The sequence below is a fragment of the Phalacrocorax carbo genome, chromosome 1 (assembly GCF_963921805.1).
Source record: "Phalacrocorax carbo chromosome 1, bPhaCar2.1, whole genome shotgun sequence".
Classification (NCBI taxonomy): domain Eukaryota; kingdom Metazoa; phylum Chordata; class Aves; order Suliformes; family Phalacrocoracidae; genus Phalacrocorax; species Phalacrocorax carbo.
The window spans coordinates 83,537,313-83,560,387 of NC_087513.1; the positions used below are offsets into that span (position 1 = coordinate 83,537,313).

Genomic DNA, 23,075 nt, shown 5'->3' on the forward strand with positions numbered 1-23,075 from the left:
CTGAATCAGAAAGAGCTCAAAAAGAGGACCTGAGTAAAATAATATTTCCTGTGAGGTGGAGTAGAAACTAGGAGTATACTGTGCCTGTTAAGATCTCATACCAGTTACATCAGAAGAAGTGTCTAGAGCAGAGGTAGTGAAATTTAAGTGCTGGTACCTAAAGCACATTCAGAATACTCTGCTTCATTGTTCTGATCAACAAACTTCAAGAAGGATATGATCTGTTTGGAATAGTGAATAAAAGGGTTATCTGTAAAAACAGTTGGATATAGTTTCTGTCATACTTCAAGAGAATAAATGATCTTCGATTGTTTATCCTTTCTTGTTAAACGCAAGCAAGATCATTGTAAAAGAGTGCTGAAGAATTTGTACCTAGGAGTCAAGGGTTATAACCTAGTTTGTGAATATTATAAAGCTGTAAATTAGAACAAAAATTTCTTACACAGGTTAAGTGAAATTCTGTAATAGCTTTCAGATGGGAGTATCCATTGTGATTCAACCCTACATTAAGCTGATCTTACACTTTCATCTTCCCTTTTGGAAAAATAGGCCTTTCCCAAAATACAGGTTGGTAGTCATACATAATTTTCATGAATTGCTATTGTACTGACAAAAACCCACACAAAGTCAGATATCATAAGAAGAATCCATTCAATTGTAAGTCACTTTTTTTTTTTAATTAAACCACAAACTCACTACTACAAAATCAAAAGCAAGCAAATCAAGGGAATCAAAAGAATCCTCAAACCCTAAAAACCTATAGCAGAATTAGCTGCATCCCTAAATTTCACATCTGCTCATCTAAGCATGTAATATAATACAGCTGAGGCAACATGTGTCTTCAGAAGAGCTAGGGAAGTGAAATAAATGTATCAGACCTGCTGGAACGTATTCAGGCTGGCAAGCTAGAGTGAATAAGATAACTAGCTGATGATACATAAGCAGTTCTCCTAAAACTCAACAGTAAAAAAAAAAAAAAGAATAACACAAAATAGAAGGCCATGAGCTTGGAAGGCTGCTTGGAACAATAAGTTAATTTGCTGGAAATGGCTGTGAAAGCTGATCACAGGATATATATGGACCATTTGCATCCTGTGAACATGATAAACTTTGGGAAAAGTGTTCCTAACAGAAACAGAGACAAGCTGGTGCTCAGGCTCTGCTTCATCTGGAATCCCCTCATGGTTAAAGCATCTCTGTTCAGAAAAGACAAAAAAACCCCTAGAGTGCAGAAAAAGGCCGTGCTGATGACAGGAATGCGAGGCCTCTCTTACAGAAGAAAGACTGAAAATCTTGTCTCCTTTAGTTTGGCAGAACACCATCTGGAAATGGTTGGCCTCTGGTAGATAGAGGGGCTAAACACCAGTGGGGAACAAGTTGTTTAGATCTGTGTGATCTGACATCTTCTACAAAGGCAGTGACCTGGAGGAGCAGGAGAGGACGTCCTCAGCTTTTCTGCTTCCCACTCCCCATAAGGGCACCACATTGCGACATGGGCATTATTAGAGTACATAAAGCCATGATTATTTATTGTTTATTATATCACATGGAAAAGAGCCAAAGGTACAAAGACAGAGTTTCTGTCCTTTCTGCTAAGGCTGGCCCTGTATTTCTGAACACTGCTGAATAGCAAGAAATGCTTCCTGCTGCTCTTCAGTTCAAGCACGCAGTTCAGCTAGCGTCAGACCCTGGTGCAGTCTAAAGTATCCCTGTTGCAAATTATCAAATAACATTATGACTTTCCAAGGTTCTAAAAGCTTGAAGCCACAGCTCTAATGAGGCCTGAGCCTGAGAAACCAACACTAATGATCAAACCTGCATCTAAATGGTTGGAAAGTTTGAGGGATTCTGGCTCTGATCATCAACCTGTTCATTTACTAGTTCAGATGATATTTCCTCTTGTACATCTCCTCTTCCCTATTAGATAATGGTAGTTTATTTCTCTCCCCGCCCCCCCCCCCTTTTTTTTTCTTTCTTCTGCTTCTTCTTAGTCTGCAATTGTGCTTCTCTTTGACCTCTCAAGACTTCTTGTTTCTCCAAACAAGTTACCACACCTTCTAGTGTACAAGTATTTATAGTGTGTTGTATTTTGTTAGAAACCTCTTCTATGTTATTCAGTTCAAAGAACAAAATAATTACAGAAGTGGTATTTGACACATGTTTCAAAGTAACAGGAAAGTGCAAATTTCTGGTTGTCTGAGCACTGAGCCATTTAAGTCAAGAAATTGGTTCAGGATGTTATATGTCTTGGAGGAACAATGAGTTTCTGCAGCCCCTAACAGCTCTTCATTGAGAAATGAGTTTTTCTGTTGTAAATTCCCCTTTCCCTCATAAAGCGAAAAAAAAAAAGGATTTGGTGCAGCCAAAGATCAAAGATCACAGCCAACATTATTTAGAACACCTTTTATTGATTAACAGTTATTATTGGTAGAACAAGGCAGTTTTTACTAGAAGCAGATGGCTATTCACAAAACACATTCTTTTGCTCCCTTCGTGCAGTTCACACAGTCGTTCATAGCTACACAGTCAGAGCAGCAGCAGCAAGGCCAAGTACAGCATGATGCTCAGCAGCAAAAGGGCATATTGACTCACTGGTGTCTTCTAGGCAGGTATTCAGAAAGTTTCTTACAGAACCCTGAGTTTCATCAGATGTATACCCAACCCTGTAGCCTTTGTTGGAAATATGAGCCACTGCCTGGCAGCAATCTGGGTTACTGTGTGTGTTGTAGGTGCTGGTGTGTGCTCATGGTATAGATTTGGCAGGCTTTTGGCATTCTGGGTTGACCAGATCTTGCAGCTCCATCAGAACTCCTGGGCTCCAGAGTTTATCAGGCCTTGGGAAGTTTTTGCATAGTACCTCTCAGCACATACTCTCCTTCTCCTTGTCTCATTTTCTGGTAGCTTTTTCTCCATCAACAACCACCAGTACCTCTAGGATCCATTTCTAAAAACTCCCACAAAAGGCCACTTACAGCCATCTATTGAATTTGTGTCTCTTGCTTTATTCTTCACCACTCTTTAAATTAAAAATTGTATTATGCAAGAATACTGTAGGTTACTAGGTGGCATTCTTAGTAAACCTATAAGAGACAAACTTTTACTTCCCTGAACCATGTGAATAAGAGAAATACACAGCAGAGGGTGTATCAATGCAAGTGACACAACAGAAGGATGAGCTGCCTCCTGTGCTTGAGTAACAAAGTCTACAGCTATCCATTAGTTCCCACCTACCCAGTCAAAAGGGATATTTATTCCCTTATTTAAAGACAGACTTAATTACAAAAGAAGTCTCCAGTGCCAAAGAGTTGCTAACATCTATTTTACAATGCTGGAACAGAAAGTTTGTGAAGAAAGTGATTCACAGGTAGGTAAGAATGCCAGATAGAGAGAACTGAGCTACCTTCTAAAAAGAAAAAAAAAATTTAAGGACATCAGTCATGCCAGAAAAGAAAGTCAGGAAAGACAAAAAGCAGAAAGAAATATCAATACAAGCTAAAGAATGTATGATTACAGAGCACTTTCTTGCAAAATGCCTGAGGAAGAGACAGGACATGAAACTGCCTTTACAGGCCTTTTAGAAGAGAAAGAAGTGATGAGCAAAATGAGCTGCTTCTCCAGGGTTGGACTGGCCATCTCTGGGAGCCACAAAGACAGGCAGCTCTGCAAAGGGAAACAGGCAGCATGTGTTGGGGCTGGAGCCCCTGTGTATCTGGCTCCTGTGCTTCAGTACTTGACATATGAGACTGTAGACATGGACAAGGAAATTTCAGAGCAAGGCAAAACAGCACATTTCTCCATGACATATTCTCCAGACTGTCAAAAGATACTCTGAACTTAAGAAACTCCTAGTAGACAAGGCAGGGGCACACCAAAGAAAGAGGTCAGTTGCCTCACCTCTCAAGAAGAGGCATATTAACCAATCAGCCATAAGGAGGATTGCACATAGGAGTGTCACCTTCAAGTGCAAAGAAAGCAGAAACTCTTGCCCCACACTGGCAAGGCAAGGGACGTCATGTTTGCAAGGCTCTTGTCAAATCCAGCTCTATGGTCTCAGCGTACAATAAAAACCTTTGCAATGTCATGCAGTGCCCAGGGCATGCCTTGCAGGTTTTAGGCAGTAAAATGTGAAGATCAGCTGCCTCTTGCCCAGTGGGAGAGAGCACCTCATCTGTGGTGCATTTAATTTAAAGAGTGACACCCGGCACTGCCCTGGCAGGGAAGAGTCTGTGGAGGGATTGCTCAGGATCCCTGGCTGCATCTTGGCATTTGAATACTTGAGCCCCAGTGCACAAGCAAACCTCTTTTGTTCTTGGACTCTTGCAGCCTGTTCTGCCAGCTGGAATGCCTCTTTAAGCTCCTCCAAGTTGCAGCCCAGCTGCAACCCATAGCAAGCAGCTTCCCTGGGCCTTGTGGGACAGGCAGGAGGAGGGAAGGTAGGATGGGACATGTGGTCAGGAAACGTCCTGCCAGACCAAAGATGGATGTCCTCCTGTCTGGGCAGTCAAGCTTGCCAGCCCTCCCTGGACCCTGGCTAGACAGTGCTAAAATGAGTCAATGACATCTTATTTCTGTGGCCAGGTTACGGAGTCTTTTGTGCCGTGTGTTGGACTAGTGTCTCCTGGCTTGACAAAGGCATGCAGCTGGACATGGGGATAAAGCTCTGCAAAGCGAAGCTATAGCACAGTCCCTGCTGAGCAGGAGCAGGGCAGGAACCTGCCTGGATGGCAACTGACCCTGACGGGCAGCACCTGGCTCCAGCTCAGGTTTGCACTTGGTCTGAGAGCAGCTGAGAGGGGAAGAAGGGATCTGCCCCCCAAAGGATGGGTGCAGGCTGTGAGGGATGGTGAGGGTGAATGTTTCTGGAAGAGCAAAGGCACCTCCTCACATAGTCCCAAGGGGAATGAATATAAGACCACATCTGAAAGAAAATTAGTTTTTCTGATGTTATGTCCATGTTTGCGGGCCCTGGCAGCCATTACCATATAGGTATTACAATAAGGGGAATGCAAGTGGGAGCACCTTGGAAAGAGTTAACTCAAAGCAGGGTCTCAAGAAACATTTGAGACCTTGTGCTTTCCTTGAGCAAAACAGAAGTAGTAAGAAACAGTGTTGGGGGACCTGAGGAGCACAGAAGAGAGAAGGGAGTCACCACTTCAGAGCTGTGAGGAGATCCCCACTTCAGCTGCCTTACTGGTAGATGCTCTTGAGAGTCCCTTGTTTTCTGCCAAACTCTTCGTAGAAACCTCACGTTTTGCTACTCTGTCATTTGGCAAGAGTGTCTTGCCAGCTGAGCACATTGTTTTCATGTAGATAAAGGGAGATGATATGGCTTCTCATTGACATGGCAGCCTTTTGCACCATCTCAGCCTGGGCACGAGCCTCATTGATCAAAGCCAGGACACTGATGCATAAACTGCCTTCCTGGCCTGACCTCAGACCTGTCTTATCACTGTGGACTTGCCTGATGATCACTAGACAGTGTCTGAACCTCATTACTGTCTGGACCTGCCCTGCTCACCTTGCTTGGGTACTGCAGGACTGAGCCCTTGCTTGCATGGCTGTTGCCTCAGCCAGCTGTTTACTGCTTTCGGTTCCTGGCACCCTATCCCTTGCAGAGCAGCTGGCCCTTGCCCCTCCCTGACAATTTGCACCAGCTGAAGTCAGAATCACACATGGTTTCAACACTGGGGCTTCTGACTCTGGCAGCCCAGTAGAGGCTAGGTTGCTGCAGCTCCATGTTCCAAGGTCCAGGCAGTAGGGAGGCTGAGCATGAATTATCAATAGGAACACATGCACATGTACATATGATACATATGATATGTACAAATGGCCACAAATTACCACAAAGAGAAAACAGCACTCACATAAATGTGAGCAGCACCTATAGTCTCATCCTATTCCCCTCTCCAGCTGATCAGGATGAAAGCATGTTAGTGGAAATACATATAGATACACATGTGTGCTTGTAAAATATTACTATTTATAAAATTTACACATTTTTATGTATATATATATATATAAAATATGGAACCCTTCAGTAGCTGATCTAAGACAGCCAGTCTAATCAGCAGCTGGCCCTGGGATCTCCTGGTCTCCCCAGTTTCTGGTACCTAGACAGACAAGACCCCATTGCTGCAGTCCCACTCCAGTTGATGGTACTCAGATCTACACACATGCATGAACAAACACCCTATGGATGCCTTTAGTAACCAGCCTTAGATGCTTAATCTGTTCAGTAACTGGCTCCTGGACCACCTTGTGTCCTGGTTTCACACACACACAAACAACAGGTCTCTCCATTAGCTGCTCCAGACCTACTGGCCTTCCCAGTAGCTGACCAGTCTCCCCAGTGCTGGCTTGGACCTCTTGATCCCTCCAGTATCTGACTCTCAGATCCTCTGGCCTCTCCAGTATCCAGTTCAGACTTACAGCCACTCCAATACGTGGCTGCAAACCTCTTCTCCTACTTGATGGCTAGTCCAGTTTGATATTTGCCAGTGACTACACACTGACATCGACACACCCACACCCACATAATAGGCATACTCTCCAGTCTCTCCAGTTTTTGGCACCTTTTGATCCAAGGGCCACTCACTAGTGGCTGGCACTCAGACCTCCATACACACGTGCACACAGAATAGAGAGCCCCTCACCCAGGAAAACAGTCAGGAGCAAGAGTTTAATAAGAAGTCAGGAGAGACTGTGGTGACCAGGTGCAGGGCATGGCCAGACAAGTGTACTGACCAGCAACCTGTTTACAAGTGACCAGCCCCTTTTATTCCATGTTGTCCTTTTTCCCACTGTTGTTCCTCCCTAAAGCACCTGGATCCCTCCCTTTCCACCTTTGGCTGTTCCCCTAAATATCCTATAAAATGTCTCACACAATCTCAAAATGTTCTTCCCGTGATCCCGTAATGAGTCCCATACCCCTAGGCAGTCTGTAAGTGAGTCCCTCCCATTAACTCACCTGGTGGGTGAGTCACCCCCCCACAATGGGGCTGGTCACTGCCCAGTGGCAGCCCTGGGAGGAGCATGGTCAGGGTGCTCCAGTGGCTGTGCTCAGGTTTCTGGGGTTTCCTCGCCTGCCCTTGTTCCTTCTGCTTAATTCTGTTCCTTTATGTTTGTGCAGATGAGCCTTTATTCACACAAATTAACCATTTCTAGGAGGCCTTGTCTTTATATTTCAACCTAGGGGACATAGGAGTAGTACAACACCTAGCTGGCTGCACTGTGCATCAGTCATGAAGGATGCCTATCTGTGAGATATTAATTAGCCTCTAAACATGTCTAAACAGCTCTGCTTTACCTGTTTGCTGTGTCTCCGGCAGTGCGGAAGCCGGAGCTGACACTTCCCCTCCCCAGATACTCCCCAGATGGAAAGCTGCCCACTGCTATTTCTGACCCACACTGTGAAGACTACTGTGGGTCTGTGCTGCCCATTTCCACTACACTGTTTCTCTGCCATCCCCATGCAGCTTCTTCCATTGTTTGTCTCAAGCCTTTTGATTGAGAAAAAGACTTTACCACACCTCTCAGCTAGCTGAAATACAGGTTTTCCATCTGTACATTCTTTTTTATTTCACTCCCTAATAAATTTCAGGGACCTCAAAGATTTGTTTTTCACAAGAAAGCTTTTTCTGAGAGCTACTTCCACATCTTTGCTCCACAGGCTGTACAGCAATGGTTTCAGCAGGGGAATTACCACTGTGTAGGTAACAGAAATCAGAACATCCTCATTAGGGAGGCACCCTGGATTTGAGCTGCAAGTAGATGATGGATGCACACCAAGGTGCATAATAACCAGAGTAAACTGGGATACGCAAATGGAGAAGGCTTTCCAGCTCCTCTGAGTGGAAGGGATCTTTAGGATGGTATTGAGAATTAGAAGGGAAGAGAGCAGAATCAAGCAGAAGGAGCAAAATGCAATTAAAAAAAATTAAAAAAAGATAAAAACGACCATTTCATCTAGATGGTTCCTGGCACACACAAGCTTAAGAAGTAGTGCCAAATCATGGAGAAAATGATTAGTTTTACTCTACTTGCAGAAAGATAATTAATGCATGTCTCTTACTGAGAACAGAAATACAGTCCATGCTGAAAAAGTTGCCAGCAGAAGGCAGAACCTGTGGCTTATGATGACATGGTAATTACAAAGGTCTACAGGCTGAGGCGTAATGATCATATCTCACTGGTGCTAGGAGCATGCAAATGGTGCATCAAAAGCCAAGGAAAAAAAACCATATCTGGATAGCATGTTCCCCATGGAGAACATGTTCCCCATTCCTCCATAGGAAAGGACCTTTTGCTTTCTTACCAAGTTTACTAGCATACTGAGGACAATGACAAAGGTATACTATGTCTCTGAGAAGGAGGGAGTAGATAGGAAGTACGCAGAGGAATGAAGAGAACAATCAACCCTTATTATCACCACTATACAGATATTGCCAGTGAGAGCAGACAAGTACATGAAGGAGAACACCAAAACCAGCAGAATTTGTGCAATGGAGAAACAGGGAAATCCAGTTTTCAGGAAGAAATCAGGAAGAGTTCTGTGACATTGGTTTGGGAGGAGGCTAAGAAACCCTTCCTTCTGCTGCCTTCTCAGGTTGCAGACATGGTGAACTCTTAGCCAAGGAGCTGTGCTGCCTCTTCTGAGTGGGTCTTTGGAGCTGTGTTTGTGCTTGTGTTTGAAATACACCCATGTCAACTGCTAGGGCTGCAGGCACTTGTGGGCTGGTGACTGTGTCCTGCCCTGAGGTTAAACTAACCATCCAAGCATAGGAAACTACAGGCCTTGGTATGAGAAATTGCCCGATGTGGCAAGTAACAGTGTGAGAGGTTGACAAAAGTAACAGACAGCACCATGAAGAATGGATGGATTTCTCAGGTGGTTAGGGCTGAGTTTATGTGAGAAATCATTGCACTTCACAGATAATTGGAGGGAGGTATCGGTGGCAAGAATTTTGCAAGGCCAGCCATAGTTAGGTTATATGAGTAATACCATATATGGTCAAAATGGCCTAGATAACAGTATCATAAACCTCAAATCAGGTAACAGATGTAGTAAAACTGGGATCAGTGAGAAAAAGGGGGCAGGTTGTTTATATGGGAGGAGATTGCAGTGGAGAATGAGGGAAAAGGAATGGGATGATGAAGTATGCAAATCATGATCTGGGCTGTCCAAGAGTACCTGCTGGGCATCCTTACCCTTGATTACCACACTTAATCAGTACCATAAAGCAAACATGTTGTTCTGACTTCAGAACACATGTCAAAACAACTTCTTCAGTCAAGAACATTTGGAGAAAGCAGGTTGCTTTCAGTGCTTAACAGAGTAATATCTGGGATAGACAGATCAAGCATACTGGTATCACCATACTGATGCCTGTTGCAGGCATGATGGTATCAGCATCCTTCTAATCACTTCCTAAAAACAACCATAAGGAGGTGGACATCCTAGAAAGACTATATTGTAGATGGGACAAAAACGGGCCAGTGGAAAGAAAACTGTGTTCAAGCAGAAGCCTCGGAGAAAGAGTTACAAATGCTGCTGTCCTGCATGGATTTCTGAAGTCATGTTTCTACCAGCCTCTGTTCACTGAAGGTTTTCTTGCATGAAAGTGATTCCTGAGGAGCACTTAATTCACAGAACACACTGAATAGGCAAGGTTCTCCCATGATGCAGTCGAATCCACAGCCTTTTCTTTCCATGATGCTGTCAGATGCTGGATTGGCTGAGGAGTTCTTGAGGAGTTAAACAGGCTTTCTAACTGAGCCCTGAATGTGGTCTCAGTAGACTATTTCCTACCAGGGTTCTTCCTAAGGGCCAGCTGCATGTTCTTCTTTGTTCAGGTTATAATTTACAGAGTTTAACAAGGGAGTAATTACAGTATAAGTAAACAGAAAGAAAAGTGTCTTCATCCAAGATAGATCTGCATTTGGGCCTCAAATATATCATGAAGACACATTCAAGGTGCACAGGAACAACAACAAGATGAGAAAAGTACTTAGGAAAAGGTTTTTGCTTCTCTTCTCTCCATACCTAGTTAGCAAAGTTCTTATTCAGATAAGAGAAAGAGTGTATGAAAGATGAAATAGAAATTGTTTTAAGATAAGCATTTTCTTTTTCTGTGTCCTGCTTATAACTGCCTATAGCATTAGACACCATTTAAGTTTACTTTCCTAGGAGAGCAGAACAACGAGGAATCTCCTAAGGGAAATGGAGGGACCCTGGATAGTCTCAGTGTTCACCTGCTGCCACTTTCTGCCCAATGTCCTTACTTGCTGCCCAACAAAGACCTCAGAGGAGTTTGAGCCATGTACCTAGGAACCTTGTGACATGAAGGTCTACCTACAAAGATGAAAATGAGGAAGCTTACATGAAAATCAAAGGGAATAAGAACAAAACCAAGGCTGATATTGGAGCGTTGGAGGGGAGAGGTAAGGGCTGAAGAGAAAACTGTCACAGGGTAGGGCCAGCGAGGAGAACGCAAAGGAGAGGAGAGTGCTCAGCTTTGTAGTGACTTCCCCTGTGCCAAATGTTGGGAAAGCCTCTGCCATGGAAAACAGGAGCGGAGCTGGGGAGCAGAGCTGCTCCCTGAGCTCACCCACAAAGGGCGGAGCCAGCAGGGATGATGTCACAAGTGGGGAGGTGAGGTCACAGAGGAGGTCCTTTCCTATTGGCCCTCACTACCCCAGAAGAGCCCTTGCTCCTGCTGTCCAGGTGACAAAAGGGCCCAAGCCTGAGCAGGAAAGGATTTGAGCCTGAGATCTTCCTCTGAGGGGCTCAGCCAAAGCGGGGTTGGTCCTGGCCGACCTGCCACACACAGGCCTTGGCCAGGCTGGCAAGGACAAGCACAGCCAACCAAGCCCAGGGACAGGAGCCACCAGTGAGGGCCAGCAAGGAAAGCAAGGACAGGCAGGCAAGACAGGCAGGGTGTGGGAAGAGACAGTGCGGAGATACCTGCGGGAGCAGGCTGCAAGCAGCATGTCTGGAGCAGAGGAGGTCTGCACAATGCCTGAGTGTGAGAGGGAGCCTGAAGCAACATGTTCTGGGGGCCCCACCAACATCAGTGAAATAAAGGCCAAAAAGAGCCGCTCCTCCCGGTCCTCCCGGGCTGGGCTGCTCTTTCCTGTGAGCCGTGTAGACAGGCAGCTGCGCAGAGGCCACTTTGCTGAGCGCTTTGGAGCCAAGGCCCCCGTCTACCTGGCTGCAGTGCTGCAGTGGGTGACACAAAAGACCATGGATGTGGCTGGCAAGATTTCCAAGAAGAGCAAGCAGCAGCGCATTTCTCCATCGCACTTGCAGATGGCTATGCAAAAGAGCTCTGTGCTCAAGCAGCTCCTGCGAGGTGGTGCGCCCAGGCGGCGTGGCAGGGCTGTCCCACAAAGGCAGCCCGTGGCCTCACCATCCAACAAGAAGGTGACAACCACAAGTAAGAAGAGATGCCCCACACAAAGGGCTGCACCTGCCTGTGGCACTGCTGCTATTAAGTGAGAAGAACGTAGAAGCTTTTGCCCCACACTGGCAAGGCAAGGGACGTCATGTTTGCAAGGCTCTTGTCAAATCCAGCTCTATGGTCTCAGCATACAATAAAAACCTTTGCAATGTCACGCAGTGCCCAGGGCATGCCTTGCAGGTTTTAGGCAGTAAAATGTGAAGATCAGCTGCCTCTTGCCCAGTGGGAGAGAGCACCTCATCTGTGGTGCATTTAATTTAAAGAGTGACACCCGGCACTGCCCTGGCAGGGAAGAGTCTGTGGAGGGATTGCTCAGGATCCCTGGCTGCATCTTGGTATTTTGCCAGCTGCCAAGGCCTTCTCACAGCCATGCGTTCCCTGTCCAAGGGAGAAGGGTTCCCACGCAGGAGCCCAAGCATGCCCACAGAGAGAGAGATTGAGCATGCGGGGCAGAAAGTGTGGTTGTAGGGTCACCTGACAGTGACCACAGAGGAGCAGGTCCTCCCTCAGCTTCTTGCCCATGTGACAGGATTGTCCCAAGCATGGGCTCTTCAGCACATCTATTGTTCCCTCAGGGGAGAGCCAGGAGGTGGTCCTGATGATGCAGGGGAATTGTTGGTCCAAGGCCAAGACATTTCTCCTCCTCAGTGTTGCCCTGTCCTCTGTGTCCTCCTCTCTTTCTGACTGGGGGCTTGCTGAGGTGGGACTGGCCATTTGCTCATGGGGTCTGTAAAAAGGCCACTGGGGTTAGGCTTCCTGCAGGAGTTTCTCCCCAGAGCAGCTCCCAGATGTGGCTGAGATGTCTTTGTGCCATCTCAGTCATTCCAGAGGAAAAAAAGGCTGCATGGACCCCAGTGCTGGGTGTGCTCCAAGGACTGAGCAGTCTCTTCCTGTGAGCAGGCTCATCATTGTGGTAGCCAGGCTATGGGTCCCTTTGTGCTGTGTGTTGGACTAGTGTCTCCTGGCTTGACAAAGGCATGCAGCTGGACATGGGGATGAAGCTCTGCAAAGCGAAGCTATAGCACAGTCCCTGCTGAGCAGGAGCAGGGCAGGAACCTGCCTGGATGGCAACTGACCCTGACGGGCAGCACCTGGCTCCAGCTCAGGTTTGCACTTGGTCTGAGAGCAGCTGAGAGGGGAAGAAGGGATCTGCCCCCCAAAGGATGGGTGCAGGCTGTGAGGGATGGTGAGGGTGAATGTTTCTGGGAGACCAAAGGGCCCTGAAGGTTCCTTTTGCGCTGTTCCAAGGGGAATACAGGAGAGGCAGCAAGTGCCCCACAGTCCAGCTGTATTTGCCCTTCCTGGGTGGGGAGGGCAGGAAAGCACTTGGGCTCATCACAGCCAGCACCCCAATTCCCACATCTGCCTGCCCAAGCAGAACCTGACAGCTAGTGTCTTCCATACCTTTCTTTCCATGGCTCTCAGAGAGCCCTCAGGTTCCCGGTCCAACCTGAGCAGACTGCCCACCTTTCTTCCTGGTGAAGCATGCAAGGGACAAGCCCTCCTGTGGGACCTTCCCATGAGGTGTATCCCCACCTAGGACCCTGGGAAGGCAGGCAAAGCCACTTTCTGACAGTGACTGTTGTTCATTTCCCCCCACTTTTCCTATTTATTTCCACACTGCAATGCCTTCTGTATGTTAAGTATGTATCCTATACATCTAGGTCGAAGTTAGTTTTCCCTGGAACTCCAAGGGAAGAGAAAGAAAAGGTGCAATTGCCACAGGGAAGTGTGTTGTTTGTTTTTTATAGGCAAATGCATTCCACTCAAAATTGCTACAAACAGGGGACCCAGCTCGTTGCAGATTTTATAGGAACTCAGGGCATGAAGCACATTGGCTCAATGAACAGTTGAAACACACTCAATCTTTTTTTCTACTAACATGTTCCAGAAGTGGTTTCCAGTGGAGACCAGGGGAATGTCACATCCATCCCCATTATCTTAGAGCCTCAGGGACAATAGGTAGCACATAAACACATCTCTAAGACACCTGGGAAATTATCTCAGTGGCACCACTAACTTCTTGTTGCTGATGTAAAAGATACTAATGTAACTACTGATACTGTGGGGAGTTTGTAAAATAGACAGGTATTCCTGACTAGTAATGAGTGCTCCAAATGCAACGGTGTCACCTGCTGCAATACTAGGAGATTTAATTTTTTTTTTCAGTATATTAGGGCAATCAAAGGTAAAAAAAAAAAATAACCCCTGACCTGGATATCTGAAAATAAACTGAAGTTAACCAGTGTTTTGGTTGTCTCCTTTCCTGGTGTTGGGGTGTGTGGCACAAGAATGAGAAAGAATGAGAAAAAGGTACAGGAGAGCATGTCCTTAAGTTTGACCTATACTGAGGTGTGTTAAATATCTGCACTAGAGCTTTTATTTAGAAAAGGAACCATATTATACGCTTGTTTAGTTGCAAGGTATTTTTCTAGCTATGGGGCAAGGCGCGAGTGGAGGAGAGGAAAATAAGCACTGCCTCTGAAACTTCCAAGGTCCAGGCTTTTAACACTGCTTGCAAGCCCTCGACTAATGGCCCTGTTGGCTCAATGGCTTAGATGTGTCAACACAGAGACCAGGGAAGATTTTCCAAAGCACAATTGTCAGCAAATAGAACTGCAGGAAGAAAAACATTCGAAATGTGGGTAAACGGGGAGGTGCTAAAAGGCTACACCTTGAGTCAGTGTCAATGCAAGAACTACACTGCAAAGTGTAGATACCTCAGCTAGCTCAGCCTGAGGAACTGCTGTGGGTGGCAGTCTGGCAAAACTACACAAAGCTAGCTTCTGCATGGCAGTGGCCATCATATTCACTTCCTACATGAGAGGTGGCAGGCTCAAAAAGTGTGCAGAAGAAAAACTCTTCACAGGTTCGATCACCCTCCTGAGAAGAAAAGTCCATTAGCATTATATTGCCTCTCTTTTTCTTTGTGACAATCAAGTTGAAGCTCTAACATCCTAAGGATATAGGAAATACAAATATGGTAAGGAAAACCAGCATCTTATTAGATCAACTGATATGGGCAGGAAAAAACCTGCTACATGGTAGTTTATTCTGACTGCTAGTTAGAATTGAGAAGACAAACTATTTTTCCCAGCTGGGTCAATATTTCTGGTGAAGCATGCTACCTGCCTAGGACGGCTGCATATGAGGAAGAATATTTATCTCTAATAAAAGGAATAATACTGAGTCATTTTGTGTTGTGATGTTCATTAGACTACAGAGAAACAGACACAAATGCATTTGAATAACCTCTTGTGTTACATTTTAACCACTTAAAATTCAGTGAGATCTACCCAAAGAGCTGGAGAAGAAAGAGCAAAATGACAGGTGACAGGTGAAAGCCTAGATCCTGCACTAAACAAAATTAAATTATCTTTTCCTTCTCTAAAGGTTCAGCAAGGTTTCCTTCACCTGCTTTTTCCTCAGACTGTAAATCAGGGCATTCAAACTTGGGCTGATGAGACTGTAGAAAATGGAAAGAGCTTCCTCCCTCCCAGACAAGTTACCAGTCCCAGGCCCCATAGACATGAAGATGTCTTTTGCATAAAACAGACCCACCACAGTCAGGTGGCGAAGGTTTTGTGCCATCCTGTCGCAGAGCAGATGTGCAGAATGGCGGCTAGATGTGCACGTAGAAAATCAGGATTAAGGCTAAAGGGAAGAGGAAGAAGCACACAAAAATTGCAAAGATTGGGACTTTATTGGCAGTAGTGTCAGTGCAGGCCAGCTTTAAGACAGCAAGGATTTCAAGTGGTCAGCCTTGCAGGGGCCACAGAAAGGCAGGTGTGAAGCTAGAGGCTTGTGGTGTACCGAGTAGGAACCCAAAAGCCCATGAAACTGTGGCAAGGGTGAGGCACACCCTCCAATTTGTGATAAGTGCGTAGAGAAGGGGATGACAGATTGCCACATAGCAATCATAAGACGTCACGGCCAGCAGCACACAAAGATTAAATCAAGATGTATGCGTGTCCCACACCCAGCAAAGGAAATGGTCCTGCTTTGTCCAAAGAGCTTCCTCAGCATGTTCCTCCATGTTAAAATGAATGCACAGTTCACAGAATAATTCCAGTTCTACCATTAAACCAACTAGCATTTCTAATCTGTTGCTATGTCCTCTTTGCCTTAGTGAAATGCATTAATACTGAATCCTGCAGTTGTTTCTCCTGTTATTCTGTAGCTAACTTCAATTCAGATTGCTGAACAGAGAGGCACACTGGGATGTACAGCAGATAATTATTGAGAAAAGAATGTTACCTTACCTGTAGCATCTGGACAAATGTGATTTGTTCTGCTGCCTGTTTCTGATTAGGGAAACCTTATTAGAAAGTTCTGCATACTTTCTCAGACAACAGGTGAAACAAAGAGCTGCTCTACTCTGTTCAGCTCCCTACATTAATTTGTTTTTAAAGCCAAAGTTTTCTTTGTAATAAGTCTGAAAGGACACTGTTTTGACTGCCTACAGGAAGAAAGTAAACACAGCTTTCTTCTGAAATGGACACGGCATTGTACTTACTGGCCCTTCATTCATATGGGATTATTTTCTATTAAAAGTCTCCTCCATCACTTTCCCCTTTATGCCTTCTCTGCTTCCCAGAATTTCCCTGCCTCCAACAGTGTACAGAGATTTTGCTTCTGAGATATTAGCATAGGATAAAGCCTACTGTTAGAAGTTGCCAAATCCAGTATAACACTGCTGCATCTCTTTGTCCCCATGTTCAGCCAAGTAGTGAGGCTGAGCACATTTTCCAACGGGCTTATGTACAAATACATGCGTATATGCATGCACTGTCACATAGATCTACACAGACTGAAAACAAAGCACTCACACAAATACAGAGCACAAACAACCTTGATCCTGTCCCCTCTCAGGCTACTCAGGTTGAAAGACACTCAGTAGAATATACATACATGTGTACACAAAGAAGCAATAGGAGTCCCATCAGTAGCATAGTCAGTTGTGTTCTGTCCTCCTTCAGTCTGCTGCAGTGTTCTCATAGCACAATTTAAGTCAGCTTCTGAAGTATCCTGTCCTTAGCCCTGCCCTACAATCAAACAGTGACCCTATGACCAAATGTCTTAACACTTGTGAATAGGAGAAAATGAGTAATGAAATCCATGGCAAGGAGGAGCATGAGTGAAATCAGTTTTGGTTAAAACAAAAATAAAAATCACCTTCTCCTTCCAGAAGGATTCGCATCGAGACTTCCTACAAAAACCGTTGCAGGCAACATAGCATATTTTTTTTCACATCTAGGAAACTAGCAACAAATCATAAAAAGTTAAAGCACAACCTCTACCCCGTAAGTTTATCCTGTTTTCCTTGATTTTTCTATTTTCTCCTACACCACTACAGAGGTTTTCAGTTTAAAAGCTACTCATAATTTTGCATGTTTATAAATTAAAATGGATTCTCTCTAGAAGAGAACAGAGAATAACTTACTGCTTCCACACTGACTCCATTTTACCTGTTTTCTCCTTCACACCTCTATGCCTCAGTGCCCAAAATCCCATGCACCACAAAAGTTCAGAAAGGTATGAAGTCAAGGAAAACCAAATGTAAATAACAGGAAGAATCTCCTAAAAGCAAAGGTTTACTTGACCATGAAATCATCTTCTGTGTGGAAATAGTGCAAGATCCAGCCTTAAAGGCACTGCAAATTATTGCAAACTGCAGGAGAATAAATTCCCTGGTCTGTTCCAGCTGTGGGGGAAGAAAGGGAAGGACACCAGGTAACATTTGGATTTCATTGTTACTTTCTATATTTTCTTCTGTCAGAGAGGAAACATAGTCTCAGACTGCTTGTGGCCTTCCTCCCACACAGAGCTGTGCAGACGATTGGGGCTTATAGTTCAGTGGGCAAAAAGTAGATCCTGCAAGGGGATCATGATACCATCCCACCAAAACATCAAGTCACCTGGAATGGGCTATTGCATTGAACAGATTTCTTCTTCAAAACAGGTGCTAATAAGTCACCTCTGTTGGAAAAATCTCCCTGCTGAGTTGGAAAGCGGTCACACATATAAAGAGGTACTTAGCCTCAACAACCACGTTTCCACTGGAGACTTGCACCCTAAGGCTGCCATTCTGGGACCAGTTTAAGCCACTAAAAGCAGTTGCTGCTGCCCCTTGTCTGCCACCACAAATATTTACAAAGCTACAAAGCAAACTGGGTGCTGTACTGAGGAACTGATCCAACCCAGAACTAGCTTACAAGATTTCATCCTACCCCAGACTGCTCTGTCTGGCTAACCACATACGCAAGTACACATGCTGGCACAGGAGGAGCCACAGCGCTCGCAGAAATTCTCTGTGACTTCCTACCCTAGCTTTCATGTCACTTTGATTCTTCAGGGCTACCATAATGCGATAGAAGAGTAAAAATTGTGTTTGGGGCACAGCAAACATTTTAGCTAGGCAAACATAACTGAAACAAACAGCCACAAAAGAGCAACGTGATATTATAAAGCAAACCCCTGAACAAAGATGGATGCACATTTGGAAGAATAAATCCAGGATTTCAAGAAAATTAGTCAGAATTCTCAAGGAATAATAAAGCATCATTCCCTTTGGGCTAATATCGTTTCTCTCCTTTCCAGAGGTACTTGCCCTCTGTAAGTCTTTGCCTTCTGTTTCAGTACTGAGCACCCCTGTGCCTGGCGTATATGCAGAACAGTCTTACCAAAAACAGTGAATTGTAAACAGCACAACCCTATTGCAGATCCCAGAAAGCACACTGTATCTGGGGACTGAAATAAGAAAGTTCATTAATCTTTTAGAGGTTTTCATTGCCTCCACTAAAAAACCTGAAAAGATCATTAGAGAGCACATGCCTATGTGCATATTTTCACAGACACACTGAGACTTGAACACTTGCAATAGAAAGGGAATCAAGTTCAAATGAGCTTTTTCCACCCCTGAAAACAACTGCTAGCACCTAACCTCTGCTGGTTTTGATTTTGCTTTATTAAAACCATGAGTGCAGCTAATTCCACTATCGTGCATGCGCATATTTGCACATTCCTACTTGCAAATGTTTGGCTTTTTTAGCTGAACTAGCCTGCAGTAATGTGTCTCTCTTGTTCAGCTGAAAATGAAAAGAGCAGCACCAAAGCCCAGAATCAGACTCCAAAATTCAGGAGCAAGGTAACTTGGTCACCTTTCCAAATTACTCAGCTCCCAGTAATACTACAAGATGGCTCCATTTGATTTGTTTGCAGTTCCCAGGTGTGCCTGATAGCTTTACTCCTTCCAGTTCAGCTCAGACTGCAAATCCAGCCTGCATCATTGGCAGCGCTCAGTGTTTCACTGCCAAGAAAGGCCTGGAGCAATCCAGGCAGGGCAAGCCCAGCTCTGCCTCGACACTTCCTGAGAACAGCACATCCATGTCCCCTGCCAAGATTTTCATAGTTACATTCAGAAAGCTAGACAACAAGGACAGCAGCTTCTGCAACACTGAAATGACTGAGAAGCCCAACTCCAATTTCAAAGAAATCCCTGTAACTTACAAATTTCCTTGTTAATAGTCTGCCAGAATCTTAGAACTGAAAAGTCACTAGTTTATTGCCATACATAGGCTTATTTTTCTCTTTAAATGAATGGTCATATTTTCAAATAGGAAGAATACTCAGAGCTTGGGTGGAAGGGAGGGAGATGGTCAATAACAATAGACCAAAGTCAGTATTAATGAACTTTTCCATTCCCTTAGCACCAAGGAAACAACTCCAGTCAGTCTGATCTCAAAGAGTGCCTGGCACATGCTGCTCCTGCAAGTCCCATTATTGTTCTGACAGCGGCTTGTCCCTGGGATAAAAACAGGCAGTCCCTGTCTTCAGAATAATCTTTTCATCCTGAAGGATGAGCAAAGGAAAAAGATGTTTCTTGGCCGATGTTTCTAGTTGTAACAGAGAAATAGTCCCTCATCTCTTCCACCTTGTCACGTCCTTCCTCATCCAGTTAGATTTTGCCATTGTTCAGAAAGTGATGCCGGTTTGTGCTACTGGCCAGGAGGACATCTGAAACTTCTTACACTGAAATTTCATAAAAAATGTGCGTCCTCCAATTAATCTTGTGGTACAGAGTAGCTCCAGGGAAACAGAAAGGTTTCGAGCCTCTATTTCTGCTCCCTCCTTCACTTCCGTGCACGAATAGATGATTTTACTTACAACTAGCTCTTTTCAGAAAGGTGTTTGAGTGTACAAAAAGTTAGGATGTACTGGATAGGTGTTGCTTATGAGCATGGCAGACCAACAAGCCCTGCAGACATATCAGCCTGCGTCTGACACTTTGATTCCTGCCTGAATGAGGCAAGTTTGACTCCAGAATGCCTTCAGAAGAGCAGCCTATGGCCGTCAGGCTCAAAAAACTAAAAGCCAGTTGCAATGGCATTTTTTCTTAAATCTTAGCTCCCAACTTCAAAACATGTTGTGACTCAGTTCCATCGGTCACTCAGAGAGGAGGTAATATCTCTAGGATCAAAATGTACTAGCACAAGAGGTTATCACATGTATGGGCCTAGTACAGACACCCTGTTATTCCATTTCCTGGATCTCAGCAGTTATTCAGACTCAAAGACTCTGTCCGTGTCCCCCAACAGTCAAATCCCAGTTCCAATGGGAACAATTTGCAGCTGGAATACTGCTGCTACACCAAGAAAGAAGTTAAGGTGAGGATGTGCAGCTGCTAGCCTGCTGCAGGTGGTTTACCTACAGCAGTACAGTTTCCACAGACTTCTGGGAAAGGTGGGACTCAGTTGCCCATGCTACCTCTCTCCTGTAAAGAAAAAAGGAGATTGCCATTTTCAAAATCTAATTTCATACAGTGCGTGTTTTCAGAAGAACTAAAGGCACTTGAAATGACAAAACTCCTACTGGACCCACATCTTACCCTCTGCAGGCTCATTCAGAGCCAGTAGCTGAATACTGGAGCACCTACCTGTGCTGAAGAATCACATATTCACAGCTACAGGTCTGCCACATAAACACAAGTGCAGCTCAGGCTGCAGGCTCTGGACAGCGAGCATCGTTCAGGCTTCAATCTGGATCCTCCCAGAGGACAAGCAGCTGCAAAGTGGAATAGCCTCCGTTGTTGGATGCTTGTGCTTTAAGACAGTGACAAAGACAACTCAGGTGATTAGTGTTGCACATTTCAAAGCAGAAAATCAAATATGCCAGACGTGGAAAAAAACAAACCCATCAGTGCCACAGGTGTCGAGATCAGCAGAATTAGACAGCATCCAGAGCAGATCTCTTTCAGTTAAGTATGGAACACTAACAGGTTTATAAAACTGGCTATTTTAATCAAACTTTAAAACAGGAACAAGAATTGCAAACCCAACACCAGATCAATGAGCTGTGTGTTTGAAAAGCGGACCTCCTTTCCACCAAGACCACAGCACTCAGCATGTGGCCCATACCCCTGCATCAGCTACTCTCTAGTTCACAGACCTTTGTGTAGCTGTATAAACACAAAACACAAAAAAATTTTGCTTGCTTTTTCATCCAACTTTTTATCCAAGAGAAGACTTTAACAATATGGTCAGCAGACCACAAAGTCCTAGTGCATAAGAAAATAACAAGTAGAGACATGGTTACATGAAAGGGTGGCAGAAGGAAAATAAAATATTAATTATTATCATTTTTACTTCTGTAATGTTGAAGAGCCTTCATCACACACCAGAGCTCTGCATGAAAAAACAGGGCAAAGTGCACGCCAGTGAACTTTACCACTCAAGCATCATTATGAGATAAAAAGAGTGATTTTTAGTCTGTAAAGTTTTAATGCTGAGGATTGCTCTTCTTTTCTTCTCAGGGAAATACCCACCAGGCAACTCCCCAACCTACTAAGTAGCAGACCTATTCAAAGCCTAGCATCTGAGCTCTGCATTTCAGCTAATTCTAAATCCACCTCACTGTCCTTTCATCTAACCCACACTTCCTAAGTTTGTCTGTGAGGATCTTACAGGAGGCAGTGCCAAGCACCTTGCTGGAGTCAAGGTAAACATCATCCACTGCCATCCCTTCAACTACCCAGCCAGTCATGCAATCACAGAAGGCTATCAGGTTGGTCAAGCATGATCTTCCTTTGGCGAATCCATGTTGACTACTTCTGATAATCTTTTCTTCTGCATGCTTGTTAACTTCTGCATGCTTTAAGATGACCTCCCAGGTGAACTGTTCCATCACTTTCTGGGGATGGAGGTGAGGCTGGCTGGCCTATAGTTTCCTGGGTCCTCCTCCTTCCCCTTTCAGAATATTGGAGTGACATTTGCTTTCCTCCAGTCCTCTGGCACTTCTGTCCTCCATGACCTTCCAAAGATGATGGAGAGTAGCTTGGCAAGAACATCTGTCAGCTTCCTCAGCAGTCATGGGTGCATCCCATTGGGGCCCATGGATTTTTGAGGATCCAGTTTGCCTAAATGATCTCTAACCCAATCCTCCTCAACCAAGGGGAAGTCCTCCTTTCCCAGATTTTTTTATCTCACCTCTGGGGGCTGGGATGTCTGATGGCATTGTTGGGTTTGTGACCAACAATGTTGGTCACCACTCCACAAGCAGACCTCTAGAGCTCAGATTACTCAGTATGAACTGCAGGTTTTCAGGTTAGCAAGAGGAGAGTGACTTCACTGAGGGATGTAAATAAATTCCCTGCACTGCTGCAGAGGAAAACTAACCTTCCTAAATATCACATACCATGTTCCAATATTTCCTGCTGTAACCAAGGGACAGTCAAGAGGAGACAACAGAGACAGTATCTCTATTCCTAAAAGCATCCTCTTTAAGGAGGGATCTCTGAATAAACCTGTGATACTAAATGTCCCATGTCCACCAGCTTAGGGCTCTAGAACAGACTGGAGTGGCTGGATTGCACAGTATTAGGCCCAGGTGCAGAAGTAACATTAAGGCTTTGCTGCAGTCCACAAGGTTAAGTGTTGCATGTCCTGAGATGCACAATGGAGGCATGTGGGGGTGATGGCAAGTGCAAAGCCTACTGACAAAGCAAAAAGGGGACCTACCATACTCTGGTCCAATCCATCATGACTATCAGTAGTGCTCCCTGCCATGAATTTTCTCTAGAACTGTACCTAGGTTTCTTCCTGGAAGGAACAGGTTGGTTCATTCCAAAATACTTCCCTGTGGTGAACTGACATCCATACAGGGTGGACAAACTAGGAAGCAGGCCATGGGATCCAAGCGATCTGATAGTGCAGGTAACACCCAGAGGTGACATGTTAGCTGAAGGGGCAGGGGACAACCATGTGAGCTGTACCTGTGGCAGTGGTATTGCATGATGGTACACTCACAAGTCTATGGGGCCAGATGGCATCCACCCAAGAGTACTGAGGGAGCTGGCAGAACAGCTTACCACGCCACTCTCCATCATTTATCAGCAGTCCTGGTTAACAGGGGAGGTCCCAGATGACTGGAGGCTTGCTAATGTGAGGCCCATCTGCAAAAAGGGCTGGAAGGAGGATCCAGGGAACTACAGGCCTGTCAGCCTGACTTCAGTACCGAGGAAGATGATGGAGTGATCCATCTTGAGTGCACTCACCAGACATGTGCTGGGGATTGGGCCCAGTCAGCGTGGCTTCATGAAAATCAGGTCCTGCCTGGCGA

At 45.1% G+C, this 23,075-nt stretch overlaps 2 protein-coding genes and 1 long non-coding RNA gene across 3 annotated transcripts; 1 reads left to right on the top strand and 2 right to left on the bottom strand.

Moving 5' to 3' along the window:
* The first annotated feature begins 10,987 nt into the window (after positions 1–10,987).
* LOC135310667 (histone H2A-beta, sperm-like) lies at positions 10,988–11,497 on the top strand. Its single transcript, XM_064439849.1, has one exon. It carries the CDS (start codon positions 10,988–10,990, stop codon positions 11,495–11,497), a length of 510 nt encoding a protein of 169 aa, XP_064295919.1.
* A 3,349-nt stretch (positions 11,498–14,846) lies between these two features.
* LOC104049952 (olfactory receptor 2A12-like) lies at positions 14,847–15,405 on the bottom strand (the record flags this gene model as incomplete). Its single annotated transcript, XM_064440626.1, is given in 5 exon segments — positions 14,847–15,034; positions 15,037–15,087; positions 15,090–15,212; positions 15,215–15,267; positions 15,269–15,405. Coding segments are annotated over 5 exon segments (552 nt in total), but the record flags the coding sequence as incomplete, so codon positions are not given.
* A 1,308-nt stretch (positions 15,406–16,713) lies between these two features.
* On the bottom strand, positions 16,714–20,598 carry LOC135315486 (uncharacterized). The gene is made up of 2 exons (XR_010374979.1): positions 20,395–20,598; positions 16,714–20,232 (listed from the first exon to the last, which is right to left on the bottom strand). It is a non-coding gene; the product is annotated as an uncharacterized LOC135315486 (long non-coding RNA).
* Positions 20,599–23,075: the final 2,477 nt, after the last annotated feature.